The sequence below is a fragment of the Danio aesculapii genome, chromosome 8 (genome assembly GCF_903798145.1).
Source record: "Danio aesculapii chromosome 8, fDanAes4.1, whole genome shotgun sequence".
Taxonomy (NCBI): domain Eukaryota; kingdom Metazoa; phylum Chordata; class Actinopteri; order Cypriniformes; family Danionidae; genus Danio; species Danio aesculapii.
In genome coordinates, this window is record NC_079442.1 from 50,509,500 (window position 1) to 50,532,019 (window position 22,520).

At 33.9% G+C, this 22,520-nt stretch overlaps 2 protein-coding genes across 2 annotated transcripts; both read right to left on the reverse strand.

Annotated features, from left to right (window-relative positions):
* Positions 1 to 3,669: 3,669 nt before the first annotated feature.
* Positions 3,670 to 7,845, reverse strand: LOC130234189 (4-galactosyl-N-acetylglucosaminide 3-alpha-L-fucosyltransferase 9-like). The gene is made up of 2 exons (XM_056464471.1): positions 7,644 to 7,845; positions 3,670 to 5,101 (listed from the first exon to the last, which is right to left on the reverse strand). The coding sequence occupies exons 1-2, from the start codon at positions 7,677 to 7,679 to the stop codon at positions 4,025 to 4,027; spliced, it is 1,113 nt and encodes a 370-aa protein (XP_056320446.1). The 5' UTR covers positions 7,680 to 7,845; the 3' UTR covers positions 3,670 to 4,024.
* Positions 7,846 to 19,527: 11,682 nt separating this feature from the next.
* Positions 19,528 to 21,336, reverse strand: fut9b.6 (fucosyltransferase 9b, tandem duplicate 6). The gene is made up of 2 exons (XM_056464472.1): positions 21,230 to 21,336; positions 19,528 to 20,899 (listed from the first exon to the last, which is right to left on the reverse strand). The coding sequence occupies exon 2, from the start codon at positions 20,889 to 20,891 to the stop codon at positions 19,782 to 19,784; it is 1,110 nt and encodes a 369-aa protein (XP_056320447.1). The 5' UTR covers positions 20,892 to 20,899; positions 21,230 to 21,336; the 3' UTR covers positions 19,528 to 19,781.
* Positions 21,337 to 22,520: the final 1,184 nt, after the last annotated feature.

Sequence of the window (22,520 nt, forward strand, 5' to 3'; positions counted from 1 at the left end):
CTCTCTAGGTTTTATCCTAAAGTGGATGACAAGTATGACAGATGTCACATGTCACCCTGCAACTTGAGTCATATGTTTTTATTTCTGCCCAGTACTACAAAACTACTGGAATAATTATTTTGAAACCTTGTCAAAAATATTCCAAACTAAAGTGTGTATCTGTCCCACCACTGCAATTTTTGGTTTCCCCAAGGATTGGACCCGATTTACATTTAAACAGTTAGAGGTACTTGCCTTTACCTCATTATTAGCTAGACGTCGGATCTTATTTCTGTGGAAGTCGTCTAAACCACCAAGTGTTTCACAGTGGCTTGTAGACACCATGTACATTCTGAAGGTAGAAAAGATCAGATGCTCTCGCTCTGCCGATTACACATCTTTTTACGATAAATGGCAACCCCTCATAACTTACTTTCAGTCGCTTATATGTTTGTCCACTGATTGTATTTTTCCATTTCATTGACATTACCTCCTCCACCCCCCCCTTTTCTCCCCCCTACTTTTATCATGTTTTTATTTATTTATTTATTATTATTATTTTTTTTTACTATTATTATTTTATTTACTCCTTTTTATTTAATATTGTTGCTGTTATTATTGTCATGTTATTTATCATATTTTTTTATATATATAAATGTTTTATTGTTCTGTCACAAAAATTTAAAAGTGGAAAGTCTTTCACTATGTCTGTCATATCAGTCATTTATGTTCTTTTTACTCAATAAAAAAAAAATAAAATACAATTTCCCTTATATTGTTTTTTCTATAGCAAAATGAATAAGAACTTGGCTTACAATAAAAGGACGTTTCAACCAATGCGCATATTTAGTCCTGTGGTTTAACTTGAATCGCGACAACAATAAAGGGCACGTTATATTTCTATGGTACATTTCTATGGTACCTTCACACACGTAATTCAAAACATTCATGAGTGGCGATGGCAAAAAGAAAAAAAAATCTGTCAATTTTTCTTTCTTCATACATTGTGGTGCGTAATATTTGTTTATTTTTGAGTTGTGCATGGACATAAAGGTTTTGTTTATTAATAAATCTGTTATATACGCACACCTCACGTGGCTCTTTAAGAAAGCATTTGATAAAAAAAGTCTAAAATGGCTCTTAGCTGAAAAACGGGTCCTGACCCCTGGTCTAGCATTTGGTGTTGAAACTGTAGGCTAATTTACTTTTGTCCAGATGATAAATGAACCCATTCAGACCAGAATTATGTTCCAAGTCTCTAAAAAATGTAAAAGTAAGTTCTCACAGTTCTTGAGAATCCTATAAATGAGACCAAATTATCATAATAAATATTCAACAGCCTTTAAGTATATATTTTTTGTCCATCTCAATGGTCATCAGGTCAAAACGGTTGTACTTCCCGAACATTACACTAACATAAAGTACAAAAAAACATACATGATTGCTTGTATAATCTTGAAATTTATTTTCAAAATCACAAACATTACCATTGCAACATTCTTACTGTAATTTTGAGGTTTGTGTTGTATTGCACCAAACCAGGGATGGGCGAAAATACATTAATATGTATTTTAAAATAAAATACCAAATACATCAGGTTTAAGTGTATCAAAGCAGCCACAACAAGTATCAAGATAAAATACTGTATTATAAAGATTCTATAAAATATGTTTATAAGGGAGCATGACATTTCTTTATACACCTTCCATTGATAGGCCTATTGCAGTAATCCCTACACTGTTAAACTGATTAGTGAAGTAAACAATGTATGACAACATTTTCTCTGCCACATTGTTCACCTATAAGGGAAGCAGTGGCCTAATGGTTAATGAGTTGATCCTGTAACCCAAAGGTAAATTTTGGTTTTGATTTTGGACAAGTTTCATACAGAAAGTCCAGTCTTGAAGATAATATCCAATAGTTTAAACCCTTTGCTGCAGGAAATAGTCAAAATTGCGTGGCCAGAAAAATCTCTTTTAATGATTATTCAATCTATCATCAATTTTTGATTTAAAAGGGTGACATGCCTACAGTTTTTGTTCACAGAATTTGCAATTTAACTTTTCCCAATGTAAGAGCATGATTTCTGAAAACATACCTTGCTGCTGCCCTGTAACAGAGGTCTGCAGCAATCTATCCATGCTTTGTATTTTGTACTGCCAAGATTTTTTCAGTTCTTCTTTAACTGGAAGAGTCTCATTAAGAGTTTATCCTCTTAAAAACACCAGTACACCATATATAGGTTTAATGTTTCTAAACATCCTCTACCTTTCCACCTGCAGCACTGAGACTGATGATGTTCTGAAGCTTCACATCCGGTTCTTAGGGAATTATATATCCATCTCATTTCTTAAGTGTACAACAAAATAACACATATAAATATGTTGTCAACAGCTAACCCTCGGCATAGTCTAGCATTTGTTTTGAAACTCCTTTACTTTTCTCAAGACGATAAATTAAGCAGCGATTATTAATTAATTCAATCATTTTCTTTTTGGCTTAGTCTCTTTATTAATCAGGGGTTACCACAGCAGAATGAACCGCCAACTTATCCAGCATATGTTTTACACAGCGGATGCCCTTCCAGCTGGGAAACACCCATACACACTCATTCACACACATACACTACGGCACAATTTAGTTTATTCAATTCCCCTATAGTGCAAGTGTTTGGACTGTGAGGGAAACCGGAGCACCCGGAGGAAACCCACACCAACACGGAGAGAACATACAAACTCCACACTGAAATTTCAACTGAACACAGGGAATCGAACCAGCAACCTTCTTGCTGTGAGGTGATCATACTACCACTGCACCCAATTATTAATTATAATTGTAAAATAATATGACACTTGTGAATATATTGTTACCAGTTTTTACTACAAACACCCTAGCTAACCTGTGGTTAGCCTATTAGTTCATTTGCAGTAGCAGCTATAGTAAAAACATGGTTAATGTTCATGAGGGGATAGACAAATACGAACAGACTATCACTATTAGTATTTGTGTGTGTGTGTGTGTGTGTGTGTGTGTGTGTGTGTGTGTGTGTGTGTGTGTGTGTGTGTGTGTGTGTGTGTGTGTGTGTGTGTGTGTGTGTGTGTGTGTGTGTTTGTGTGTGTGTGTATGTGTGTGTATCTTTATTCAATCATTCATTTTCTTTTTGGCTTAGTCCCTTCACCAATCTGGGGTCGCCACAGCGGAATGAACCGCCAATTTGTCCAGCATATGTTTTAAGCAGCGGATGCCCTTCCATCTGCAACCCATCACTGAGTTTCACACACATACGCTACGGTCAATTTTTTGTATACCCAATTCACCTATACCACATGTCTTTGGACTTGTGGGGGACCCCGAAGCACCCGGAGGAAACCCACGCGAACATGCAAACTCCTATGTATCTTCATCTTAAGTGATTTTTGTAAATATTTAGTTAATTATTACACTAATAGACAGGGTGACACAGTGGCTCAGTGGTTAGCACCTCACAGCAAGAGGATCGCTGGTTTGAGTCAGTTGGCATTTCAGTGTGAAGTTTGCATGTTCTCCCAGTGTTGTCGAGGGTTTCCTCCGGGTGCTCCGGTTTCCCCCACAGTCCAAACACATGCGCTATAGGGGAATTGAATGAATTAAATTGGCCGTAGTGTATGAATGTGTGTGTGAATGAATGTGTATGGGTGTTTCCCAGTACTGGGTTGCATCTGGAAAGGCATCTGCTGCATAAAACATTTGCTGGAATAGTTGGCGGTTTATTCCGCTGTGGCAGTCCCTGATAAATAAGGGACTAAGCCGAAGGAAAATGAATGAATAAACCAACAACAACAACAACAACAGACTGAAATATATATTAAAATACCTCAATAGCCCAACAGTAAATGGACTTGCAGATTAAATTATACACCATAACAACTCAAAAATGCAAGTAAATTTCATAAATAACCACAAAGATGTGGTATGTATAACATATTATATTAAATATGATGTTTTAAAAACACTTACACATTTTGTTTCTCTTTTTAAAACATACCCTAATACCTTTTCATTGACTTCAGTTGAAATACCAGTCATAGAGATCATGAGCTTCTTTATATTCCCTGTGTCGTGCTATATAATCACAGGCAGTGCATATAGGCAGAATGAACTCTTGGGTCTGCTCTATTAAATGAGGAGTTGGAGTGAGACGTTTCCTCCAGTTAAAGTACCTGCGATATGCAATGTCATTTTTATGTAGCATATACAAATATCGTGCTAGAGACCTGACACTTAGGAAGTCATTCACATGAATAAAGGCGTCTCCAGGAATAAAGTTTTCATAGTTCTTTCTTGGAGGACCCAAAACCACAGGAACAGTTCCTGCAGCAAGAGGACCATTGATCTTCTCAGTGATGTAGTCCTTGTGGATGGAGTTCTCAAAGGAGAGGTAAAATTTGCAGCTAGAGAGGGTAGGATAGTAGTCCTTATAATCCAGATATGTTGAATATGCCTTCCCGAAAAGATGTACATGGATGTATCGGCTTAATTCCCGATAAATCCTGTTCCTTGCGCTGACACCTGTTAATGGAGAATTGTTACTCACAATCCAACAAACTAGTTTGTCCTTTTTGGGAATGACAAAGTCATCAGCTGGTTTCTTCCTGGTTTTCAATCTCATCCGTACTGGAATATCAGCATCTTGTCTGTAGCTGAGAGTGTGGTTGAACAGGTTTTCCAGACCGGGTATTATTTTAGTGTTGGTCGGTGATTCTAAATGCAGCCAAATCCACTTCTGGAAAGGAGGACGAGGAGATGGAGGAAGGTTGGACAGATCCCAGCTGATGTTCCTATGATAAACTATGACGGCGTCTGAATTGTTGTAGAGCGATCGATCATCCGTCAGCTGACAATTATCAATATTGTAAAACTTTTTGCAGTCGCTAAATTCAAACACGTAATTTTCAGGCCAAACCCACAGCAGAAGGATAGGTTTGTCCGCATTAGAAAATAAGTTCAGGCTGTTGGTAGAATATTGCTTCAGACAATTTGAAAGCGAGAACCAGGAAAACATGACGGTCAAAAAAACAACACCTACAAGTGCCAACATTACTCCCAGATGACAGAGCGAGGAACCATTTGTGCTTGGCATTATCTAAAAAGAATGATGAAAAGGATCAGCCTCACCCGCATGAAGAACAATCAGTGTCTTTGCATTCTCTATGATACAGAATCTTTAACGTCAATGGAAACTTTCAATCATACAAAACGTTAATTATAGTGAAGAACAGATTCTTCAGATTCACATTAAGAACAAACATATCCTCGTACAGCATGTTCTATATTAGAAACAACAGGTAGTTAAAATTACCCTCTAAAAATGCTGGGTTATCATAACCCAACACTGAGTAAAATATGGCCAAACCCAATGTTGGGTTTATTTTTTAAAATTAAATTTAAATCACTTTTTCATCCAGTGGTTCTATTTCTTCATAATTGACCCAACATCAAGTTACAGACAATTAACAATTAGCATTTATTTAATAATTGTACTTTAAACCCACAAAAATAATACTACAGTAAAAAAAAATACTACAGTAATCCTTAGTAAATACTAAACCATCATGTAGTAAAGTGTATTAGAAACAGTATATTTTTTTTGAATGTTCATAAAATTGAATACTACAGCATAGCATATTATTAATTATTGTGAGCTGATAAAATGTAATAGGCTAAGTATTACAGTAGTATTTTGGTGTATTGTAGTATAACTGACCATGTCTACATGCCTAAATGCACTGAGTTGCTGCCATGTGATTGGCTGATTAGAAATTTGTGTTAACGAGCAGTATGACTGGTGTACCTAATAAAGTGGCTGGTGTGTGTGTGTGTGTGTGTGTGTGTGTGTGTGTGTGTGTGTGTGTGTGTATGTATGTATGTATGTATGTATATATGTGTGTATATATATATATATATATATATATATATATATATATATATATATATATATATATATATATATATATATATATATATATATATATATGAGGGATGCTCATTTCGGTTAATTTAGCAAACCGACAACTACAGCTTGTTAACCAAATTTTAACTGTTAACTGGTCAGATTAATATTAAATTAATATTTAATTAAAAAAAAAAAACATTCAAACTGACCAGCAATATTCTTCTTTCATTAAGCTTCTTGGGAAAAATATGTCTGTAGGCACGTGTGGTTGCATGTGTTACCATCCTGCGAGTTAACAAATATGTGTTGCACATTTACGCAGCCAAACTTAAAAAATATAAAAGTAATATTTTTTAATCGTTTAACTGATAACATTAATCGGTTAAAAAACGCACCTTTTCGGTTAATGGTGAATTGGTTACTATGAGCATCCCTAATATATATATATATATATATATATATATATATATATATATATATATATATATATATATATATATATATATATATATATATAGGTGCTGTGGTAATACACGAACTATAATAAAACTATACACAAACTGTACCAAGTTTATATATATATATATATATATATATATATATATATATATATATATATATATATATATATATATATATATATATATATATATATATACATACACACACCAGCCACTTTATTAGGTACACCAGTCATACTGCTCGTTAACACAAATTTCTAATCAGCCAATCACATGGCAGCAACTCAATGCATTTAGGCATGTAGACATGGTCAAGACGATCTGCTGCAGTTCAAACTGAGCATCAGAATGGGGAAGAAAGGTGATTTAAGTGACTTTGAATGTGGCATGGTTGTTGGTGCCAGACGGGCTGGTCTGAGTATTTCAGAAACTGCTGATCTACTGGCATTTTCACTCACAACCATCTCTAGGGTTTACAGATAATGGTCCAAAAAATAGAATAAAATAAAATTATATATATGCAGTACAGGGAAGGCTAAATTGTCAGTAGTGTATGAGCATGAGTGAGTGTGTATGGATGTTTGCCAGAGATGGGTTGCGACCGCTGCGTAAAATATGTGCTGGATAAGTTGGCGGTTCATTCCGCTGTGGCGACCCCGGATTAATAAAGGGACTAAGCTGAAGGAAAATGAATGAATGAATGAATGAATGAATATATATATATATATATATATATATATATATATATATATATATGTATATGTGTGTGTGTGTGTGTGTGTGTGTGTGTGTGTTTAAAGGCTTAAAGTTAGGGTAATTAGGCAAGTCATTGTTTAACAATGGCAATAATAAAAGATTTCTCCAGATAAAATTATATATATATATATATATTATAGGAAAAATTGTAAAGATGTTCTTGTGAGCCATTAAATATCACTTGAGAAATATGTGAAAAATTATAAATAAAAAAAATTTACAGTAGGGCTAATAATTTTGCCCTCAACTCTAAACTGTATACGGCTGTAAAAAAACTTAGTATAAATTGTTTTATTATGGTTTATGTATTACCACAGCAGCTATAGAATTTCCACAACAGATCAATCAAACCTCTTTAATATTTGCTATACATTACTGTAGTATTTTTTTATGGGAATAGTCCTTAATAAACTGACATGCGCAGCTTTGTCGTGTACTTGCTACAGAAGCTCATGCGATGTATTTATAAACACGGAAGTGTAACAATAGTGAAGTCATGATGAATCGGAAATTACCCTCAATAATAAACTTCTGCTCGTCCACAGCTTCATCTTAGCGCTTTTTTCCTCCGGCACATCCGCTTTGTTTCAGGTGACACGACTCAGAGTCCAGGCTCGCTGTTGCTTCCTTGTTCAAACTTTGCGCTGCCTGATCAAAAATGAAAGCATGAACGTCACAGATTAAGATCATTTTGAGTTTGCATGGCACAATGAAACGTCAAATCAAGTTGGACGGCTTTTGCGGAAGAATAGAGTCGGTCAGGTGTGAAAGACACACGCAGCGCGGCTGACCAATAGACGGCGCTTATAATCCTCCCACACACACGCACGCACACACAAAATAATAAAAGTTCAGTATTTGATAGGGGAAAAAAGGTAAAGAAAATGTATTTGTAATGTATATTACTATCATAAAGTATCAGATACATATAAATGCATCACTGAAAAAAATATTAGTTGGATTTACTACATTTTTAAGGTATAGTGGTTGTAAATAATTTATATGGGGTGAATTTAAACAAACAAATTAAGTTGAACATTAATTATTTTTAAGTGTTTGTTTAAATACAACCCATAAACATTATTTGCAACTACTTACCTTAAAACAATTAAGTAAATCCAATGAATAATGTTTTGTTCAGTGTATTAGCATACATTATTTTCCATCATAACGTATCACATATACAGTATAAATGCATATAGCCTCATTTATAATGATTCATATTATAAAATACATTCAATTATTTGTATGTGAAATGTTATGATAGAAAATCATATATGCAAAATACATACTTTGCTGCATTTATAAAGTGTCCATGTCTTGAAGTTGTTCAGTATGCTGCGATTTACTTTGTGCGATTTGATTGGACAGATTTTTCTACTTTAGCCAATCACGATAGACAAGAAAGAAAGAAATATAAAGTAGTGACTGCAGGTTAAAGGAAAGTAGAGGAGTAAAAGTACAGATACAGCACTAAAAAGGTACTTAAGAGAAAGTAAAATTACACAGTTTTAAAAGTACTTAGGAAATTACAATACCTGAGAAAAAACTACTCAATTACAGTAATTGGAGTATTTGTAAGTAGTTACTTTACACCACTGATGCAGCCCTAATTCATAAAATGGGGCAAGTGAGGTACTTTAAAAAAATGAATAAACAAATATGAAATGTTGGAGGCCCAGAGTCCAAAGACATGCGGTGCAGGTGAATTGGGTAGGCTAAATTGTCCGTAGTGTATGACAGTATGTGTGAATGAGTGTGTGTGTGGATGTTTCCCAGTGATGCGTTGCAGATGGAAGGGCATCCGCTGCGTAAAAATGTGTTGGATAAGTTGGCGGTTCATTCTGCTGTGGCGACCCCGGATTAATAAAAGGACTAAGCCGAAAATAAAATGAATGAATGAATGAAATGTTGGAGGAAAGTACTGTTGATTCATTAAATTTGCCAAGTAGGGTCCCTTAAAACAAACAAACAAACAAACTAATTCTGGACGTCGGCAGTGAGAATGAATCCCAATTTTTAATGTAGGATTCATGAAGTATGCTGTATATTCTGTCAGGCCAAGGTGGCTCGTTTAGTGGTTTGTTGATTTTCCATCCATGTGGTCCTGCTTTGTGTTATTACGGTCAGGGTGGATTTAACCAATAAACCAGGTAAGTGGTCGCTTAGGGCCCCAGGAAATCCAGGGGCCCCAATATATATCTAGAGGTATAAATTATACCTATAAACTATATACAGTTGAAGTCAGAATTATTAGCCTCCCTGTTTATCTTTTTCCCCAATTTCTGTTTAACGGAGAGATTTGTTCAACACATTTCTAAACATAATAGTTTTAATAACTCATCTCTAATAACTGATTTATTTTATCTTTGTCATGATGACAGTAAATAATATTTGACTAGATCTTTTTCAAGACACTTCTCTACAGCTTAAAGTGACATTTCAAGGCTTAGCTAGGTTAATTAGGTTAACTAGGCAGGTTAGGGTAATTAGGCAAGTTATTGTATAACGATGGTTTGTTCTGTAGACAGTCGGAAAAAAAAATTAGCATAAAGGGGCTAATAATATTGACCTTAAAATGGTTTTAAAAAATGTAAAACTGCTTTTATTCTAGCCGAAATGAAACAAATAAGACTTTCTCCAGAAGAAAAAATATTATCAGACATACTGTGAACATTTCCTTGCTCTGTTAAACATTATTTGGAAAATATTTAAAAAAGAAAACAAACAAATTCAAAGCGGGTCTAATAATTCTGACTTCACCTGTATAGTGTTGTTTTCTAACATATTTTATATGGTGAGAGTCAAACAAATGAAAAATTGAAGCAATTAAATATTATTTAATTTAAGATAAAATGTAATATTAATATAATAATGTATAATAAGTATATATAATGTATATATGTATAATGTATATTAATATAATAAGCCGGTGCAGCATCTAAAGAGCGAGCTGCGATGACGACACCAATATTACACAATTGGCTGGATTCCCAGCATGACAACAACCGCGTGCTCTTCATGTTTATTAACTTCCGTCTCACAAACTTCCAAATAAACAATTAACTTTTGATGTCATCTCTATTTTTTTTATACATTATGCTTATTAAAAGACTTCAAATGTTTTACTGCAGTAGGCCAAATCATCTTTTTTGTTAAATAATTTGTATAAAATGCTAGATTGTTTGCATAGGTTTATTTTAGACATTTTCATACAGACCCTTTACTGTATACAGCTCTATATATGATTTAAATCATACATTTTTAGTGAATAAACAAATATTCACTCAAATAAGTCTTACAAACTTGTAAAATAATAGTCATCATCAGGGGCAATTTTAGGATTTTCATTTTAGGGGGGCTCTGACTCTGAGGTAAATAAAATAAAATAATAATAATAATAAAAAAATGACTACTTATAAATGTAATATATTACATTTATAAGTAATTTAATAGTAATAAATTAATAAAAGTTAAATTGTTTAATTTTAGGACTTTCATTTTAGGGGGGCTCTAATCCTGAGGTAAAAAAATAATAATAATAATTAAAAATAAATAAATAAATAATAATAATAATAATAATAATAATAATAATAATATATATATATATAGTAATTTAATAGTAATAAATTAATAAAAGTTAAATTGTTTAGTTTTAGGATTTCCATTTTAGGGGGGCTCTGATCCTGAGGTAAAAAAAAAATAATAATAATAATTAAAAATAAATAAATAAATAAATAAACAATAATATATACATACATATATATATATATATATATATATATATATATATATATATATATATAAATATATATATATATATATATATATATATATATATATATAGTAATAAATTAATAAAAGTTAAATTGTTTAGTTTTAGGATTTACATTTTAGGGGGGCTCTGATCCTGAGGTAAAAAAAAAAATAATAATAATAATTAAAAATAAATAAATAAATAAATAAATAAATAAATAAATAAATAAATAAATAATATATATATATATATATATATATATATATATATATATATATATATATATATATATATATATATATAGTAATATATATAGTAATTTAATAGTAATAAATTAATAAAAGTTAAATTGTTTAGTTTTAGGATTTCCATTTTAGGGGGGCTCTGATCCTGAGGTAAAAAAAAAATAATAATAATAATATATATATAGTAATATATATAGTAATTTAATAGTAATAAATTAATAAAAGTTAAATTGTTTACTATGGTAGGGTTGTATGCTAAACTAGCAGTATTCCGCTGTACTGCAAAAACAGAGATAGTCATTTGAGTTCTGAATAAGCCAAATAGGATCAACACACCTGTTTACTGTAGTAAAAACACTTTCTATATTCAAGTACATTTTTAGTTTCCATGTATTAAATAAAACTGCCACTTTTCTAATTAAACGGCTCATAAATATAAATATAAATATAAATCAATATTTTTAAACCTACAGGCTAATTCACATATTTCATGATCTGAATCACAATAATAAATATGATTTTTTAAATACAAGACAACACATGTTGTTTCTATCTCTGTCAGTGACTCTGACAGTTAAAATGAGTACATTCACTAAGTGGTTCTGTCACTTTTTTTATCCTTTCTGTGCAAGACTGTATGGTACAGTTAATGCCACATACACTAAACACAAAACGTGTTTTATATTGGTAGTTAATTCTGAAATAGCGAACTGTTCGATAAGAGCTACTTTTTTAAAGAGCCCATATTATGGGTTTTTGAAAATGCCCTTCCATGTAGTGTGTAACACAGCTCTAAGTGAAGTGAAATATCTAGCTAAGGCTTAAATCTGTAAGTGTACAGTGTTTAAAACTATTGATTCATCTATAAAAGAGTCGACTCATAGTGCTTCAAACGAGTCGTCTTGATAACGAGTCACTAGGTGTTTCATGATGACGCGGCTACGAAACACAAGTAGTTGCATGCGCAAACCGGGAGATTTGAAACCTGCGGCCCCGCCCACTAACAGAAAAAAAGTCTCACACACACACACACACACAGAGAGACACCGGTGGAATGAAGTCACGCTGTGAAGATGGATTTTATTGACAGTCTAATCAAAGATGAAAGCTCAGCAATATAGCCCAGCCTTGAGCAGATCGAGTGCTTCTGGAAACTACAAGCGAAAAAACATGCGAAAAAAGAAAAGGGGGGGTAGGGGTTGGTGATATAACTGAGCGCCGCCCCCTCTCTATTCTGCCGCTCTAGGTCTCCTCTATGGACGCGCCGGCCCTGTGTGTGTGTGTGCGTGCGTGTGTGTGAGTGTGAAAAGAGCAAGTAGACTGCGGCGGGCTAGGAGATCACCTCGCCAGTTCTTGGACTTTTTGCTCAATAAAATAGTTAGTCGTCAGTAGTTTCTAGTCCATCGTCTGTATTTACATTCATCCACTGGCAGCCAAAATCCACTATAAAGCGTGTGTGCACTGTGACTACTTTTATATTGTTGATTAGCAGCTGGGCATTTCACTCTGCCTCGCGCTGAAGCCTGTCCGTGTCGACCAATCGCAGCAGCCTGTCATCGGTCCAATCAGCGCAGATTAGCTTCGCGCTGAGGAGAGGTTTGGGAACAAATGAATCGCTGAACGATTCATATGGGAGTCGCTGGGATAATTAGGTAAAAATAAATGCAGATTATAAGACCATCAAAGTGTTGTTTGACCTTGCATGCATATTAGACTGTTTTTGGAGACCCTTACAACCTAAATATGACCCTATTTCATGTATAATAGGGGCTCTTTAAGGAAACAGCTGTGAATATGAGGTGAGCACCGATGAAACAGTGAAAGGGAAACCAAATTGCTCCTCCCTGACATTAGGGTACAAGTGATACAAGTGTATCTATAGCGAAGAACTGCAAATAAGCAGATATTATAACAATCTATCAATAAACACACAACTTGTTCTCTCACTCTGCACTGCTGTGGTTTGCTGATCAAATGAAAAACAAAAGACGGGGAGGAGCCGAATTCTTCCGCTGTATTATATCAAATTTAAAGGGGTTTGAGACGATAATTTAGTGTACATTTTATGAGCGAATTAATTTATTCACTGAATTTCCACTGAAAGTGTAGCTCACTTATTTTGGGAATTTTTGTCCTTTTTTTTTTTCAATCCTTTTGGATTAATGTGTTTGGATTAATAAATAAATAAATAAATATACCATTGATCTCGCCATGTGATTTGTCATCATGCAGCAAAATACCATCCCCGTGGTGTCCGGCCTGACAGCCTCTTTCGCAGCTCCGCCCAGCTTGCGCTCGGCTAATCGGCTAAACTCGCTGATCACCTGCTGCAGCCGTGGTTCAAGTCAAAGGATTCATCTTCATAATAAATACGCAAACTCAGAAATATTCAATTAAACCAGAGAGAAGAACTAAATTAGCCTGAGATTACCACGGTTGTTCATCAAATCACTTTTGATCCTTTAAGCGAGCTACGACCAACTGCAGAGATCGCGATGTTTGTTTTGATTCACGAAAAAAAGGAATCGGCTCAAAAGAGTCATTGATTCATTCCGGAAAGAACATACGAAACAATGAATCTTTTTGCTGATTTGATTCAAGATTTGTAGTTCAAATAATTCCTAAGTAAATTAATAAATATAGTAATATACAATGCAACAAATAAACTGAGAACGGAGAATAAATTATATTTTGGCGCCATCCATAACCAATCAAAACAAGTACACTGCAAGCAGGAATCACCTAATGCTCCAAAAAGCTGGTTGCCAACCGCCAAACAACACACAAGAAGAAGAAGAAGGAATCACCTTAACCAATCAGCTTACCGTTACTTCGGGCGTCACGCCTGATTGCAACACCTGCGGATAAGAAAGTTTCGTCGGTGTTTGGTCGAAATAACTGAAGAATTGGGAATTTATGATGGATTACATGATAATTCGTGGCTAAATCTGCGATTAGGAAGATCTTCTAAAGAGGTGAGTAGATGCTAGATGGAATGGGGCCCTCCATTCATTAAATCATGTTGTTTATTGTGTGAAACTGTAACAACTTAAACGACGCCGTGTGATTTCTCATTATTAGGTTAATGCTAACTGTTTTTGTAAGTGTAGCTAAAAGCGATTGGATTAGACCGGTTTATTTTACCTAGTGTAAATGGGGTCAGGCTAATTAAATTAAACCAAACACTCTTTTAGTTGTCTTTTCGTGTAGTTTAACGTTAAGTATAACGGCACATGAATAACACCTTTTGAGATTGAAATTATTGACGGTTACCTGATGGTTTCAACCAGATTTAAATGTTGAGTTTAAACTATTTAGTAATCACACGTCAACCCTTGATTGCTGTTGTGGATGTTTTCATCCACTCTAGGGTGATTTTTGAGTCTTAATTTGGCCATAACTTTTTCAGTTTCAGCTAACAGAATGATTTTTGGTGACATCTTATTTTGACACATATTTTGAGAAAATGCTTTTAATGTTTAAAAAAAAAACCTCCACTATACACTCATTATTAGCAAATTCACTACCCTTTAGTTATGTTAGGGATGAAAAAATTTAAAACTGCATTAAACTACTGTAAAAATGCATTAGAGATTTTTTTTTTTCTATTCTGTTTGGATAAATATGTTAATCAGCCTGATCAAAACTACTAAACTGTTTTGGAAATTACTGCATTTTAACGCTTTATTTGCCAAATTCATAAGTGATGTCACTGATTTGGTGAAAAAAAACATAAAATAACGTATTTTCAATCTATATAAAAGTAATTGTAGACTGGATTTTTTTAACCTTGAAGTCTTAAGCTGCAGTCACACTGGGCTTTTCCTCCCATAGACTTCCATTCATACGCATGCGAATGCGTCAGACAGGAAACGCAGGGTCATGCGTCAAGTTTCGCAGTTCGCTGCGGTGCAAAGTTCAAGCTTGGTGAACTCTCTGACCTGCGAAATCGCATCACTTGACTGCGTGAGACCAATTAAGGATCAAAACATGACCTCTCTGGACAGAAATTTAAAACATGGAGCAAATCGCTCGCTTTTTTAATGTCTAATCATCTTGTTTAATCCCGCCCCTTTTCGCAGCGCCGTACGACAGAATTTCGCACACACAAACTCTAGTGTGACCGCAGCTTTATACATGTGAAACAACATTGCCTTTGAAGCATTGTTTTGATTGATTTTCATCCCCCCCCCCTAATTTACTGTTGGTTGCTGTTTTTGCCCCATTGACCTCCATTATAATCACATTTGCGAAATCATGCCACCTTATAATCATGCATTTTTGATTGTTGGTAGTTTTCCCTGTTGGGAAGAGGTCAAATTTGCAATTTTTACTGTTGATCATCAGTTGGCACCATTAACCATTTTGATAGGCATGTGCAAAAAAAGCTTAGTTTCTGGATTTTATATGAACTATAACAGCAAATTAAAGTGTGTCTGTGTTTCAGTGTCTGGGAATGACCTTTTGCGCACTTACCTTGATGTGTCTGAGAAAATCAAAATATTTTCAGCTCTCAGAACTACATGGAGTAAATGAAAACAAACACTGTGTTTATGCACCATCAAATGTGCTTATAATAGAAGTCAATGTGGCAAAACAGTTACCAACATTAAATTAGCAAGAACAAATAAAAATCTAACAATTCATCAAAGCCAATGTTGTTACTAATCGTTCACATGTCCACAACTGTGATAAAAGGTTAAAAAATCCAGTCCACAATTACTTTATATATTGAAAATGTGTAATTTGTGTGTTGTTTTTTTCACCAAATCAGTGACCTCATTTGTGAACTTGGCATTTAGTTAACTTTAGTAATTTTGATCAGGACTGAGGTTGATTAACAGATTTATGCAAACAATTTAGAAAAAATATTTACCTGATGCATTTTACAGCAGTTTAATTCAGTGAATGTTTTCATCCCTAACCTAACAAAAGGGTAGCACATTTAAACAGTGCACAAGGGTTAACACCAAATATTTTGTGGTAATTTTTTATTTATTTTTTTTCTGAGTTTTTTTTTTGCCTTCATGTGAGTCTAAATACTGCATTTTAGTGACATTTTAAGTGCAAAATTTTGCTGGATTAGCTTGTTGGATGGTGATTATAACCACACTTTTTGATGTACTACAGTTTTTGTCAAAGTGCTTACCATACCATTTTATCATATAGTATTTATCGACTAATTTGCATTTAAACTGTAAATTATTACAGTCTTATAAATGTTATGAGATAAGCATTTTAAATAATAAAAAAAAATCAATAAAGAAATCTGAATAATGACTTTAAATACAAATTTATTTATCCATCATTAAAAAAAGAGGAATCTGGTAAAAGTTGTAACTTGTTTTAAACGAAAAAGTGTAGCCTATAGGCAAATTAAAAAAAGAAAACTGTCCGTCAGATCTCATTCAACTTTCCTCAGTCAAAATTTGGCCGCTTGTTTGTGTTTGGTAATTTTCACAATTTATGATGGCATAGCAGTCAAAAATGGGACAAACGCGCACATGTAAAGGCTAAATTCTGGATTTGGATTTTGGCTGTGTGTGTGTTGGGTGGGACTTTCCAACCAAGGCACAGGTGATCAATCAGATGCCACAAGAAAACATTTCCATACATAATTTGTGGTAGGGTTGCATAATATATAGTTTCAGCATTGATGTGACTATAAGGATTTTAAAAACATTCAAATATAAGAAATTGTACCATTAGTAACTTTTTTTTAATAACAATTAATTTTATTGATTTTTTATTTTTTAATTACTGTATCTGAATACTGTTAGACTCTGAAAATGATTTCAGTTGTAACTTTCCTTTATTGTATTTATATATGATTTTGATTTGTTTATTAGATGTTCTGCAGATGCATTCCCTTACAGAATCATCCCAATCAATCTAAAATTATATTCTTTCTTTCTGAGCTCTTTAAGTCATCTGGTGAAATGGTATTCATACCGCAATACTGTATATACTAGTGGTGTAACGGATCACAAATCTCACGGTTCGGATGACTTTTTATTATTTTTAAAATTTATTTATTAATTTTTTTAGTCACGGTTCGGATGACTTTTTTTTTTTTTGTCACGGATTGGACAGTTTTTCGCATCAGCCAAAAAGTGGTGACATGTAATTTGCTTTCCATTTATTATAAAAACAGTAATGCAAGAAACTTTTGCTTTTAACAAATAGAACATCATAACATTCAATAAAATTACAATGACGAAATAATCAGCTCAATTAAAATAAATAGTAAAATATTCAGTTCTGTGAAAAATTAACTGTTACTAATACTGTTGCTGATAAGGCTAAACGTATGAATCTAACATTTTAATTTGTACAACCCATGTTTGTTTTTAGTCTCATTTTTAATAAATGATTCAGTTATACATTCATAAAACTTTGTTTCATTGCTAGATGATCATTTTTGAAGAATTATTCTATATTTTTTTATGGCTGATTGTTGCCTCCTTTTGGTTAAATAATGTAATTGCTGCCTACAACTTTCATTTTTGAGCATCACTGAATGCAAATGATGTTGATTTTAATCTTTACCATAAACATCATTTGTTTTCTCCCAGTATTTCTGTGTTTAACTTTTTGTAACTTTAAAACGTCAAAAGACTAAAAACTTAATCTCTTTCTTGATTTTTGCGTTTTTCAAACACAATTTGAATTTAGCAATTCGAAGGATTAATAAGCATATTCAAATCCCCATTAGGACTGCACGATTAATTAAAAAAGATCGCGATCTCGATTTGATCCCACACACGATCTTTATTCAGCTTTTTTATGATTCAGCTATTTATATTTTCAAGGTCAAGAGAGAAAAGGCGGTCACACAAGTCTTTGTTTACCTACGCTGCCCAGCAAAATGGACACCTCCAAATGGTGTTAAGTGTCACATACTGTATTTATAAGGTATAATTCACCCAAAAATGTAATTTCTGTCCAAAAAAAATGATGTATTTGTGGCCACGAAATCATATGTGAGCTGGCGCACTGTTTACTTTAGAGAGGATGCGTGCCCGCGCCTGCCCGTCTTGTCTACTTCAGTGAACGGAACCTGCATAGGCTGTGAATAGCAGGTAATAAAGTTGTAAATAATGTTCAGTCTTTTGCACAGATCGATAGATTTTAGAGTTGTGATTATGGCAAGCATTTGATTGTTTTTTTTCTTTCATAGCGAACACAAAGTGTTCGTATGAAAATAAATGTTTACTGGGTCAGTATAACAACTCTAATCTATATAATGCCAGAGGGAATCTGGTAATGACAAATGTCTGATTTTACCAGTGGGAAAAAAGGTCTAATAATGCTGTCAATGACATATGACAAGCATATGTCTTAAACATATCTCATCTTTAGAATTATGAATAGTTGTTATCTGATGTTATTATTTTACTGGGAATTTAACAACCAGGACAAATTTAAAGTGTTCAAATCCACCTTTCTATGCCTATACAAAATGTAGCATTTTAACCAACAGTAGACCTACACATTGGCCTAATATCATTATTATTATTATTATTATTATCATTATTATTACTGCTGTTGTTGTTGTTTTACCATAAACTTGTAGTGACAGAAAAGACCTTTAATGAAACCCACCACATCCCGAGTATCCTACCATGACTGCTGTCATCATTATATTTTACAGGAAAGCCGCTTTCATACATGTGGTTTGAATGACGCGAGAGGTGATCTCTCTGTGATCACTACAAATTTAGGATTAATCTACGAGTAAAAAAGTATTAATCCGTGGGTCTCGTATGTTCCAAATCGTGGGTTGGGATCCATGAATCCTGCATCAACCGTGATCCCTAACGTCCCTAGTATATACCGCAGACTAACAAAATATCGCAATGTTATATTTTTCCAATATCGTGCAGCCCTAATTTGTAGTGTGAGCACTACAAATTAACTTTCTGAAACTTAAAAGTTATTGCGAATTATTGTATATATGATAGAAAAGCCTATAGAGATGAATGCTTTGCACTAATACAACACTTCCTCATTTTCTATTGACGATCTAAACATAGTTTTAAATGTAGTTTTGAAATTAAATGCACCCCAACTTCAACCCCCGATATACAAACCAAACCTACATCCTTCAATCTGTTGCAGGTCTACTGGAAACATGAGCTGTTAATGTTCTCTACTGTTTTAGGGCACACCCGGAAGTGTGTTTTAAGGAAACAATGTTTCTGCATATGTCTGTCTAAATACAACGACAGAAAGTTTGAGGATTAGCACACCGCACCCAACACCAAACCTACTCATTGTGACTCATTATAGCATTCATTATTGCTCAATTTTAGCAAAAATGTACTTTTTAAGCTAAACCAAAAACATGTTATACAAACTATAAAGTAACTATGCAGAATGTTGAATGAACCAGAATTTGTAAATTTGTGGTAAAATGGTTTGTTTACAACATTTATTTCCAATGAAAAAAGGCAAAAGACTGACATTTGGGATCATGCCGTTATTGACCTGCTAATGATTTAGATTCATTTGGTTAATAGATCTCGAGTTTTACTTCACACTCACTGTAGAACAATAACACACACTTGTTTATCAAGTTTATCCATTTGCAGTGATTTATCAAAATCCCTCCAAAATGTTCACAATTTGAAAATCTGGTGTTGTTTATATCAGTTAAAATACCAGTCATAGAGATCATGAGCTTCTTTATATTCCCTGTGTCGTGCTATATAATCACAGGCAGTGCATATAGGCAGAATGAACTCTTGGGTCTGCTGTATTAAATGAGGAGTTGCAGTGAGATGTTTCCTCCAGTCAAAGTACCTGCGATATGCAACGTCATCTTTATCCAGCTGAAGCAGATATTCTGCCAGTGACTTAGGATCTGTGAAGTCTTCCACATGAATAAAGGCATCTCCAGGAACAAAGTTTTCATAGTTCTTTCTTGGAGGACCCAAAACCACAGGAACAGTTCCTGCAGCAAGAGGACCATTGATCTTCTCTGTGAAGTAGTCTTTGTGGATGGAGTTCTCAAGGGAAAGGTAAAATTTGCAGCTAGAGAGGGTAGGATAGTACTCCTTAAAATCCAAAAAATTAGCATAAGCCTTTCCAAACATAGTGACTTGGATGTGTTTGCTGAACTCTTCGTAAAACTTGTTCCTTGTGCCCACTCCAGTTGATGCAGCATTGTTACTCACAATCCAACAAACCAGTTTGTCCTTTTTGGGAATGACGAAATCCTCCTCTGGTTTCTTCCTGGTTCTCAAACGCCACCGTACAAGAATATCAGCGTCATGTCTGTAGCTGAGAGTGAGATTGAACAGGTTTTCCAGACCGGGAATCTTCCTGGTGTTGGTTGGTGATTCTACATGAAACCAGATCCACCTCTGGAACCGAGGGCGAGGCGATGGAGGAAGGTTGGTCAGATCCCAGCTGATGGCTTTGTGAAAAATGAGGACGCCATCTGATGTGTCATAGAGTGATCGATTATCTGTCAAATGACAACCGTCAATGTTGAAAATGGTTTTGCAGTCACTGAAATCAAAGAAGTAATTTTCCGGCCAGAACCACAACAGAAGGATCGGTTTGTCTTCTGCTGTACCAGTTAGAGAGTTACTTTTCTTGGCAGCGTAACTTTCTTGTTGCTTCGGGTTAGGCAGTGGAGCTGGACAGTTCTTTGGAGTTGAGGACCAGCAATAGAGGATCGTCAAAGAGACAAGTCCTGCCACTACCATTATAGCAACCAGACGAGGTAGTGAAATTCCTGTTAAAGTTACCATGTTGTGATCTAAAGAAAATCATTAAAAGAAACATTTTAGCCTTTTAGCACTGAAAAAACTAATCCAAAGTAACCTCTTAATCTCAAACCTTCACATGTCCTTTTATTAAGTTTTTAGTTTAATTTATTAATAATAATAATAATAATAATAATAATAATAATAATAATAATAATAATAATGTCAAATGTTTTTAAATATTTCTTAGGTAATGATCTTCTTACATTAAACAACAATGACATTTTTTAGCTTTTGACATAACAACTTTCGTGAATTTCAGAGAAGTCATTTAAGATTAAAATTGTATTCCCTAAATTAATTCCAAAAATACAAATCCTTACCTCTTAAGAGCCCCTGAGAGAAGATCAACAGTGTCTCCTACAGCACAATTTATGGTATTGACAGTTGTGTGTGGGTCTCTCCTAAGGGAGAATGAATGAAACTGTATTTGCTAGTCTACACACTTATAAGAACTTGCTTGTGCTTGCGAAACCAATCATAATTCAGTATGTAAATATTACAGGCACGTGATCCTTTTTGGCATGTTTGGCTCCATCCATATAATCAAAACATCTGAACCAGTTAATCAAGTTACAATTTGTTAGGCAAGCCTGGACATCTGCCACAGATTTTTTTTTTGCTTATAATATTTAATCCTGAATGTCAGGCCATATAATATTGCAAAGTTCAATTTGACATGGAAACTAGGGCTGCACAATTCTGGCAAAAATGTAAATCACAATTTTTAAAAAATTTAAAAAAAAAAAAAAATTAAGATCCCGATTCTGTAAATGTAAAATAAAGGTTGACATGATTAGCCTATTATTATTGTTAATTCTCAAACATATGGTAAAACAACAATAATAATATTAGGCCTATGTGTAGGTCTACTGTTGCTTAAAATGCTCAATTTTGAGTAGTCATTATGGTGGACTTGAACAGACTTTCAATATGTCCTGTTTGTTAATTCACAGTAAAATGATGACATCAGAATATAACTATTCATAATTATAAAGCTGATTTATTATTTTTAAGACATGTGCTTGCCATCTGTCAATGACAACATTATTAGACCATTATATTTCCATTATATATAGGCTAGGGTTGTTATACTGACACTATAAACATTTATTTGCATTTGCGTGTACGCTCGCGTTCCCGGCGGTAAACGAACAGATGGCGGTCAGCTCACGTGTGATTTTAAAGACAGAAATGTTTTTTTTGGGTAAATTATACCTTATAAATACAGTATGTGACACTTTTAATGCCATTTGAAGGTGTCAATGTTGTTGAGAAGACTTGTGCGACTGCCTTGCTTCTCTTCTGACCTTGAAAATGTAATTGGCTGAATCGTAGAAAAGCTGAATTAAGATCGTGTGTAGGGTCGAATCGAGATCGTGATCTTTTTTTCGATTAATTGTGCAGGCCTGATGTAAACCTCACCATTTTCAACGTATAGTTGCTTGAACTGAATTTTACTGAGATCACAATTAGTCTATTCAAAAATATCACTGCCAAAAGAACTATTTATATACTTGTATCTTTTATTAATCCTGCTGCAATGGCTATTTTTTTCCCCACTGGTTTTCATATTTTTGTATTTTTTTTGCTCTATATTTGCTAGATCTGAAA

Bases quoted from the DNA above. Each gene is read 5' to 3' on its own strand.
- LOC130234189 (XM_056464471.1), bottom strand. From the start codon at position 7,679: ATGAAGCTGTGGACGAGCAGAAGTTTATTATTGAGG. The intron at 5,102-7,643 runs GTAATTTCCGAT...CATTCTTTTTAG, and splicing joins GCAGAAGTTTATTATTGAGG to ATAATGCCAAGCACAAATGG.
- fut9b.6 (XM_056464472.1), bottom strand. From the start codon at position 20,891: ATGGTAACTTTAACAGGAATTTCACTACCTCGTCTGGTTGCTATAATG.